Source organism: Protomyctophum parallelum (genome assembly GCF_964188405.1).
Source record: "Protomyctophum parallelum genome assembly, chromosome: 7".
In the NCBI taxonomy this organism is placed as follows: Eukaryota; Metazoa; Chordata; class Actinopteri; order Myctophiformes; family Myctophidae; genus Protomyctophum; species Protomyctophum parallelum.
This window is the reverse complement of record NC_139705.1, coordinates 33,150,270-33,160,026: the sequence shown is the minus strand read 5'-3', so window position 1 is coordinate 33,160,026 and position 9,757 is coordinate 33,150,270. Positions and strand designations below refer to the sequence as shown.

The following is a 9,757-nucleotide window of genomic DNA, read 5'->3' as shown; positions in this document are numbered from 1 at the left end:
GAAGTTGCTATCCTAATAGGAAAATCAATTAAAAATGTTCTGTCCCATCCCATCCATCCAATGTATTTTATTTTAGATGTTGGCTTGCCATGCACGCCCTCCCAGTAACGCCCCCCGGTGGTGGGGGGGGCTCTTCTCGAGTACGTGACCCATAACACGTACAGACTAGTACTCACAAATCAAATGTACATTACACATGGATCTGATTCAAACCAAACGACTCTAATATGCTGCGTGCTGGAAGTATGGAACTCACACATTGGAAAAAAGGAAATAAATCGGAATAAATCAAGTGGCAAGGCTGTTGTGAATCTGATGTATGATGAAAGATCGCCTTTATTGTTTAGTTTAGGAATATTTACTTTAAGTTCTGATGCTTTGATGCATTTATCTTTCATCCTGACGAAAAATATATATTTTATATAAGTTTCCACCGTGTGTCGTAAAAAGAATGAAATTCCACCACCACGACAGATCCGGTTGCGTTCATTACACAACGCTTTACGGCAGTGTATTTTAGTAAACCCAGAAGTGTCAACGACGGAGAGCTGCTGTTTGCAAACAAGTGATTTTTCCGATGACCAGACAGACCTCAGAATGACAAGAAATGTAACGACCGTCATTGACAAGCGTCTGATGACCTGCATATGAATGATACTAACTAATGATAGTAACGATGTGAGGAACCAGTGCAAAGTTTCCGTAGATTTAGTTCCTATCGCTAGTTGCGGTGTTAGCCGGATAGCTAAATCCAGTTTGTCAGCTTCCCATCAATCATTTGCGGTCGATACAATGAGCCAGGTCTGAGGTACCTACCTGGCTGGCGTAGCTGGGTGAATAGTACAAACTCAAAGCACCGAAGCTTGTTCGTTCGATTGCAAACTGAATTTTGCGTTCAGCTGCATCACTTGAATCCACAATGTGGCTCCAGCAAAGACTAAAGGGTCTGCCAGGTTTACTGTCGAGCAGTTGGGCAAGACGACTGCTCATCGGACTGTTAATTTTCCTCATTTTCTACTGGTACCTGGGTGCGGACAGTGGGTTAAGGTTTTTCAGTGGCTCAAACAAGTCAGGGGGAGTTGCTGGCCAATGCCTTCAGACTGAAATCCACAGGTGGAAGTCCCTTGTCGACAGAGGAGAGGGAATCTACAGCACACCTCAGGAGAAAGTTGACATGCCTTTCGTATCAGGAAATGGCCACATCCTGGTTGACATTGACTCGAACAAATTATGGGTAGCGTCCTCTTCCCAATCGGGTTCAGCTCCAGTCCATCAGACTGAATACTCTCCGACTGTGGGCATCCACCTGCCGGGGAATCGAGCAGAGGCCCACGCTACCATGTTGTGGTTCCGGAAAGGGTCTGTGCTCTCGGTGCGCTGCATCCTGCCAGCCACCTCACAGGCAGCACGGGACTGTGTGAGCATCAGGGAGGAATTCATAGCGCACCGCAGCCGGCCTAATGTCTACCTTCAGCGAATCCACATCAGCAACCCGTCCGACAGGGTGGCCACGCTGGAGGTGACCTCTGAGACGCCCTCTTTTGGGAGCAAGTTCTCCTCCAGCGTGGAGAAAGTGGAGGACAATGAGTTTGTGCTGTCCTCTGGGAGAGTGCTTGTGGAGAAGAACCACATTGTGCTGGTGGTTGTAGCCACAAAAAGGCTGAGCAGCAGGATCCAGGTGTCGGCGAAGTCCGACTACGCCGATAACGTTCTGTCGGTGGTGTGGACGTCGGAGCCCATTGACTCCTCCAAGCTGGAGGAGACCTTCACTAGGCTCCGAGATGGAGCCAAGAAGGAGCTTGGGGAGCTGCTGAGGGCCAATGTAGATGACCTGGTTGTGGATCACCAACAAGCTTGGATGGACCTCTTCATCTCCGGTGAGTTGTTCGATAAGTCAAGCAGCACCATCACATCTCTTCATCGCAATACATTGTTTTTCATTCATGTGTATTGCATTTTATAATTGTACTTTTGACATGCTGTGATCAGGGCTTCCTTGAAAAAGAAGCTTGCTCTCAGTCTCAATGGTGTGTGTGTGTGTGTGTGTGTGTGTGTGTGTGTGTGTGTGTGTGTGTGTGTGTGTGTGTGTGTGTGTGTGTGTGTGTGTGTGTGTGTGTGTGTGTGTGTGTGTGTGTGTGTCCTTGAGAAAATAATCAAGCATGGCTCTGAATGAGGCTCTTAGGAATCTACATCTGTCATGGTTTCCTCTTTGTGTATTACAGGTGTGGAGATGAGGAAAATCACAGACTCCCACACACCGTCAAGCCACACAGTGAACACCACACTTTACTACATCCTCGCCTCATCCACGGCACCGTTGCTAGACCGGCGGTTGGGTGGCGAAGAGCGCGCACGCCTGGAGTCGAGCCTCAACTACGCCGACCACTGCTTCAGCGGGCATGCCACCATGCACGCAGAGAACCTGTGGCCCGAGCGCATCAGCAGCGCTGCTCAGATCCTGCAGCTCGTCACGCTGTGGACCCTGACGCTCCAGAAGAGAGGATGCAAGGTCCTGGTGGCGGCGGGAGCGCACGGCGTGATGCAGGGCATGACGCTCAGCTTCGGCGGGCTCCAATTCACGGAGAACCACCTGCAGTTCCAGGCCGACCCGGACGTGCTGCACAACAGCTACGCGCTGAGGGGAATCCACTACAACCAGGACCTGATCAACCTGGCGGTGCTGCTGGACGCTGAGGGGAAGCCGTTCCTCCACGTGTCAGTCAAGCCGCAGGAGAATCCCGTGCAGCTGTACGCCTGCGAGGCGGGCTGCCTCAACGAGCCGGTGGAGCTGACGTCCGAGGTGAAAGGCCACACCTTCCCCGTGATGGTGACGCAGCCGATCACGCCGTTGCTTTACATCTCCACGGATCTGCGGCACCTGCAGGACCTGCGCCACACGCTGCACCTCAAAGCCATCCTGGCCCATGAGGAGCACATGGCAAACAGGTACCCAGGTCTGCCCTTCCTCTTCTGGTTCAGCGTGGCCTCACTCATCACCCTTTTCCACCTGTTCCTGTTCAAGCTCATCTATAATGAGTACTGTGGCCCCGGTGCTAAGCCCCTCTTCAGGAGCAAGGTATAAAACACACACAGACAAACCCAATACTTTGAACTGGAAGTAAAAACACGCGACATGAACCTTTATGTGCTTTGGTTTTTGACTATTGTGTGTGTGTGATGGCAACGATTTTCACTTTCTCTATCGTTCCTTCCCTGGTGTGTGTTCATTTCTGGGGTTCGAGTTTGTCTCCTCTCTCTGGATGTGGACATTTCTTTCTCCATTATCTGTGGGCCCTGTTTGGAGTGGTTGGTCTGATTGGGTGCACAGAAAAATTCAGTTAATTTAACTCTGAGAGTGTACAAATGTAAACAAATTCTCCCTGAGTTACAAATGGAGTATTTATCCATTTTACTGTGTGCACACTTTAGCTCTTTTCAAAACTGGATGAAATAGTGCCCTCAGTGGGTGCATGTGTGAAAGTAAATTCTCATTAAAATTAGAAATTTGTGAGTAGGGCACAATCTTTTTCTCAGTGTTGTCATACCAGTATGTAATAATTCTATTTACATCCAACAGTAGAAGAGTAGCCTTATTCAAGATTGCAAATCACAAAATCTTGCTTCCATCGTGTTTGTTCACTGGCCCATTAAATTAGTCCTAAATGATGAAGCTGTGATGGCTAGGCTATCAAGACATCCGCTTACACTGCACTTATCGTATTTCAGAATATGTATACTATAACATTTGACGATGTAATTGACAAAAATAGCTCATGTTTTACCCCAGTAAGCCTCTTGTATAAATTGGGAGGCCATTTTGTGTTTTGTTTTGTTAACTGTTTAGTTACACAATTCAACTTTTCCTGGTGCCTTCAATCAAAGTTTTTTTTAACAAATATTTCCTCTGTTCCTCTGGTTTATTTTTCAGTGAGCGTGCGTTTTTGGCACCTTGGCTTGCAATGACACCCACTGTACTTTGCGGCCATAATTCACTATTTACAGCACCATTGACAATTGTAGTATGGCTCCACACACAGTGCAAAATGTCCTTCAAAATTCATTGAGTAACCTGGATCAAAGTAACCTCATCGAACCAACTGCCATGCCCAGAATGTACAAAAACACACTGCTTCCTGTCTACTTTATGTATTGTAAACAAACATGCTACTTTTCCCTAGATTTCTTAACAAAATATGGTGATGGTAACACTTGGGAGAACCATATCTGCTGTAGGCTAATTGTTTACTTGCAATGAGCTTGGACTGTGTGCTAACCTTTCCTTAAATCTCTTGCCACTCTTAACCTGAGTTTTTGTGTTTTTGATGATGTTTTATATTGATTAATTCACTCTTGATTAAATTAAGGAGAAATCTAAAGGACGGCTTTGCCTCTTTTCTATCGACCTAACAAATTAATCTATACCTCACAAATCATAAACTGATCATTTGCTTATCTGCGTGCATTATCCATTGTTCTATCTGTAATGGGTTTTGTTCCTTCCCTTGGGAATCTACATAGCCATCATACTGTAGCTGCTGCTGTCCTGTTCTAACACTCCGCCTCTGACTTTACCAGGTGACCATCACAAGTGAAGAAGCCACTCCTTAGGAAAGCAGCCATGACACCAGGTGCAAAATAGCAGAGCAAGAATGCTGTTGGCATGTTTGGTTGTTTTTTTGCTTTGAGCCTATATGGGTGACAATTTAGCATGAGGGCGGGGGCTCAAACACTGTTACAGCCCAGCTGTCTGCCCTGTCGCCAGTGCTCACATTACCTCTCCATTTTGACAGGACGACCCTACTGTTTGAAGGAGTTTCCCAGTCTGGATAGACAAAATGTCTTTGCACGTTTAACCTGCTCAGCTCAAAATGGAGGGACTTTCTGTGAGTGAGAATGTTTAGTGTATAAAACGGAAGCACGTTCTGTTGATGCTTGTATAAAGGAAGTTGTCCTTCCAGCAAGTTACCGGCCTCCCTTTAGTAAGGGATCTCAACTTGAACAAATGCTAAAGTCTTGATGCTGGTCATGCTGTAGGAGTGGTGGTCAAAATTAATTAACTTCCTAATTAATTTTCACATTTCATTTGCTCTACTCATTTTCCATACTTGCATGTCTAAACAACACCCTACTGTATGTCTGTGTTTCAAACCTTGCCGATGTGATTCGAGGGGGTCATTCCTTGGTTCCCAGGTTACCGTTGGGGTTAGGTTCATGGTGGACTCTGGTCTGGTAATATTATGCTCCCAAATCAAGTTGCATTTATTTTGGCAACATAATGGCTTCTCCCATCCACTGACACTTGCCAATCTAAATGTAAAACACGACACATACGTATGCACGTATGTGCATTGTAATTCTGTGCAATCAACTTGAATATTTTCTTCTTTTATGTTCTAAATAAGCTTATTTTTACGGATAGTAATTATTTCATTTACTTTTGTTAACTTGGAATTTTTTCATAATTGTTTTTGCTTTGTGTATCCTCCACAAGCTCCAAATAATCCACTTAAAACATCAAGCTGTCAGTGGAGTGTGATGTGTGTGAACATTCTTATATACGGCTTCACTTTTGTCCATATTGCGTTTGAAGAAGTTAATCTGATCAATTTCTTTGGCGTTTCTTTACTACTGAGTGTGCCTTAAGTAAAATGTTAATTTATTCTGGTTTATTAATCAGTTTGTGCTGATTTTACAGTACCTGCATTCTGGTATGATTGTACTTGAAATAGTTTATGAAAATGTGAACTTCCATGGAGCAAAGATCTTTTCAACCTGACTTAAACTGGGGGAAAGAAATGTGTTGGATTATGTAAATTATGTTAAATTAAAGATATCTGATCATTTAATAAAGAAATTGCTGATAGAGGAATAACAGCTAAATAGTTTGAGTTTTGATTGATTTCGGGGAACTCATTTCCGTTAAACATGTATTGGAAAGACAACCGATATTGGTAGGGAATGCATAACCAAAATAGCATTTGTCTTTTTGTGCTCATTAATCAGTATAACAAGGATTGAGTCCTATCCCAAATTTCTCCACATATTTGACAATTAATTAGGAATGGTTATGACTTATAGATTCAGTTAAGAAACCTATGCAAAGCATAATAACCAGGAATGCAGCATTAATGTGGCCATCTACCTGGGCACAGCTTAATGTGTCAACCACCTAAGGCTAAGCCCTATTTTATACCTTGGCTATTCAAAAATAGCTGACCTCCAAGCTCACTCAAGTCGTATTGCGGTTGAAAGTTAATTTGGCCTGTTTACTATGGGGTAATACATCTCCTTAATTCACAATTTCACTCTGCCCTTTCCACTGAAGTTGCCTCAAACATAGTTACATGTTCCAACTCTAGAGGGCACTATGGGATTGCTTGTGTGACTAATTGTAGAAAATAAAGCATTCATTTCACAGACACATGCATTTTGATGTAAAAAAAAGAAAAGAAAAAAAAAACCCAAACCCTGGCAATGTGTGCTTAATATACCCTACAACTATATCTGCTGATTCTCTGGAAGAAACCACCTAACTTCAAAATATTCATTTTGGTTCAATATTTATTTAACCAACACACAGATGTAAAGGCCTGTTTAAAAGCACTGATTTATTGAAAAGAAAAAGATGGCCAAATGAGTCGAGTTAGTTAGCTGGTTTGGCAGAGAGTTTGAGGAACCAATGGAGTTGGGAGTTTTTTACTGAAGCATTTTTTAATACTTTCACATCCTGTTTCACAATGTCATTCATAACTTCAATTTTAAACCATGATTTGTCTGTCCAAGTCTTGTAGTATGTTCATGTATTTGTATTGGTGTTTTTTTTGTGGCAGTTAACTGTAACTCAAGTACCGGTAGTTCCCATGAAATGAGAGCATTTGTCTCTGATTTGAAATGCAACATCATGAGCGTAGTTGGGTTGGTGACCTACCCAGGCCTGTGTCGTCATTCGTCAATCACCGTTGACATACAGTATGACTTATGACTTATGACATACATCAGACTAATCCTGCCGCCACTGACTTCCATCATAAAACTAAAGTTAAATATTTCCCCCAAACATCTATGTATCTATAAATGCACCACGTCTGTGTGTGCGTCTGTAATCCACGTAACTCGAGAACCGTTCGCTACCCCCGCCGCTCGGACCGCTTTAAAATTTAGATTAAATACAACTAGAGCGGTGCCAGTGGGGCACTGGCCTACTTGGAAATGCATGCCCCACCACAGTTATGTCTGTGTCCCTTTTATGCCCATATCGAGTTCGTTTATCAGGCATGCCCAAATATGGAGCCCGGGCGGTCTTTTTGTGACGGTTCTGGACAACCGTGGGTCCGACCGCCTCGACACCAGGCACTGCACTCCCTGCGGGGGTGTGGAACGCGTGTGTAGAATTTTAAATTGGTAGGGCGAACGGTTCTCGCGTTACGTGCATTACACATGTACAGACAGACACATGGTGCATTTATAGATAGATAGATTCAAATTAATTATATAAAAAATATGAATCGAGTCAAAGCCCTAGTAGAATTGTAATGGGGCAAATATGTGCATATCATGACACACACCGGACAAACAAACAAACAGGTGAAAACTGTCCTTGGCCTGGCTGAGGATAATGAAACAGCTTAACATACAGACTGTCTCTTCTCATCTGAAGACTTCTAGGAAGGCTTTTGTTGTTGACAGTTTATCAATTCATTAGGGATGGTGGCCATGTGGTCATATGACTATTTGGCAAGGTTTCAATATGTCAGCGAATGCTACCCCCAGTCGCATTTTGCATTTCAGACAACGCGTATGAGAGTTGGCGGTCGACATGCTAGGTCCTAGCATATCAACCGTACTCTCATACGCTTTGTCTCAAATGCAAAATGCGACTGGGGGTACCATCCTAGCAGCTAGGATACGGGTTAGGTTAAACAAGGTGCACTCTGAGGTATTTGGAAACATAGCATCTCAGCCAATCACAATGTCAGGACGAAACATCCAATTGTGACATCACTGCTACTATAAAGGTTTCCGACAGAGGCGCTAGGGTTCAGCCTTGCGAAGGAACATGGAGGAGACGATGGAGCAAGAATTAACCCAGGAGCAGACGGAAAAACTCCTCCAATTTCAGGACATCCTGGGTTTGGAGGACGCGGACCAATGTCGTTGTACATTAGAACAGCACAATTGGAACATAGAGGCCGCAGTACAACACCGACTGAACGAACAGGAAGGGCTACCCAATGTGCCCAATCAGCCAGCCTCCAGGACTTTACAGGTCTACACGGCACAACATGGAATGTATAGTTACATCGTCGCAAGGCCACAACCCAGGGGATTTCTAGGATGCAGGTTCTCAACACCACAACCCAGGGGTTTACTAGGATGGAGTTTGTACTTCATAGTACTACCTTTTAGATTTACAACTTACACACTTCTGGACATATTCAGGTTCGCCTTGCGGTACATCAGACGCCCCATCACATATCCTGCTGGGGCCGATGCATCCTTTATTCAATTATTTGAGGAGCAGTACGGTCAGTCACACCCAATATTCTATCAGGGAACATACAGCGAGGCACTGGACGACGCCAAACGCGACCAACGCTACCTATTAGTTTACCTTCATGGGGAGCATCAAGACACGGATGAGTTCTGCCGCTTCACATTATGTGCTGAAGAAGTCATAACCTTCCTCAACCAGGAAATGCTTGTTTGGGCGTGCTCCGCAAGCAGCCCAGAGGGGGTCACAGTGTCCCAGGCCCTGCAAGAGAACCATTCCTTACCTTTTCTTGCCATTGTCGTGCCGAAGGAACGCAGGATGACTGTGGTGGGCAGGATGGAGGGTCTCATCCAGCCAGAGGACCTCATCAAACAGCTCACCGTCATCATTGAGGCCAACCAGACATACTTAACGTCGGAGCGTCTGGAACGAGAGGAGAGGAACCAGGCGCAAGTGTTGAGGATGGAGCAAGATGAAGCATACCTGGCGTCTCTGCGTGCCGACCAGGAGAAGAACCGAAGGAAGAGGGAGGAAGAGGAGCAGAAACTGCAAGAGGAAGAGAAGCTACGACAGAGTGCTCTGGCTGTGGAGACTAGACGATGGACACTTGAGGAGGAGAAAGAGAGGAAGTCAGAGTGTCTTCCTCCGGAGCCTCCCGCAGATCATCCTGAAAGTATCAAGATAGGGTTTAAGCTGCCCAATGACACACGTGTGGAGAGACGATTCCTCTTTGAGCAGTCTCTGACGGTAATATACGACTACCTCTTCTCCTTGAAAGAAACCCCAGCGAGGTTTCAGATCGTGACAAACTTCCCTCGCCGAGTGTTGCCCTGCCTTCCCACTGAGGAGCAGCCCAACCCCCCCAAGCTGAGAGAGGTGGGACTGAGTCGCTCAGAGTTCCTTTTCGTTCAGGACCTCACAGATGAGTAACCGTCCACTACCCAGAGCGGGAGTACTTTTCTTTAGTATACCACTTATCTGGGGGTTTCCAATGGACATTATTATTATTAAATGGACACTTCACCCCTTTTGCAACCAGATCTTTTAATTATGTTTTGGAGACAAGAAACACTTTCCTGGGGGTTTTTATGTGGGTAATGTTTGTAGATATTTTAGTATTTCAAAATGTCCATGTCATGGACACTGTGACTGGTCTCACTTCCTGGACTACAAGTTGTCCTCCCCCCCCCTATCCACAAGATGGGGTGAATTGAACCAAGCATTATGGTAATTGGAGACCAGGAAGGAAGTGAGACCAGTGTCCAT

General features: G+C 45.0%; 2 protein-coding genes across 2 annotated transcripts; both read left to right on the top strand.

Moving 5' to 3' along the window:
* The first annotated feature begins 399 nt into the window (after positions 1-399).
* On the top strand, positions 400-6,462 carry kiaa2013 (KIAA2013 ortholog). The gene is made up of 3 exons (XM_083769322.1): positions 400-1,877; positions 2,223-3,076; positions 4,576-6,462. The coding sequence occupies exons 1-3, from the start codon at positions 920-922 to the stop codon at positions 4,606-4,608; spliced, it is 1,845 nt and encodes a 614-aa protein (XP_083625448.1). The 5' UTR covers positions 400-919; the 3' UTR covers positions 4,609-6,462.
* A 1,594-nt stretch (positions 6,463-8,056) lies between these two features.
* LOC310862042 (FAS-associated factor 2-like) lies at positions 8,057-9,421 on the top strand (the record flags this gene model as incomplete). Its single annotated transcript, XM_083769779.1, has 1 exon — positions 8,057-9,421. The coding sequence occupies one exon, from the start codon at positions 8,057-8,059 to the stop codon at positions 9,419-9,421; it is 1,365 nt and encodes a 454-aa protein (XP_083625905.1).
* Between the last annotated feature and the right edge of the window lie 336 nt (positions 9,422-9,757).

Coding starts and splice junctions, on each gene's coding strand:
- kiaa2013 (XM_083769322.1), top strand. CDS start 920: ATGTGGCTCCAGCAAAGACTAAAGGGTCTGCCAGGTTTACTGTCGAGC. Junction 1,878..2,222: donor GATGGACCTCTTCATCTCCG/GTGAGTTGTTCG, acceptor TGTGTATTACAG/GTGTGGAGATGAGGAAAATC. Junction 3,077..4,575: donor AGCCCCTCTTCAGGAGCAAG/GTATAAAACACA, acceptor TGACTTTACCAG/GTGACCATCACAAGTGAAGA.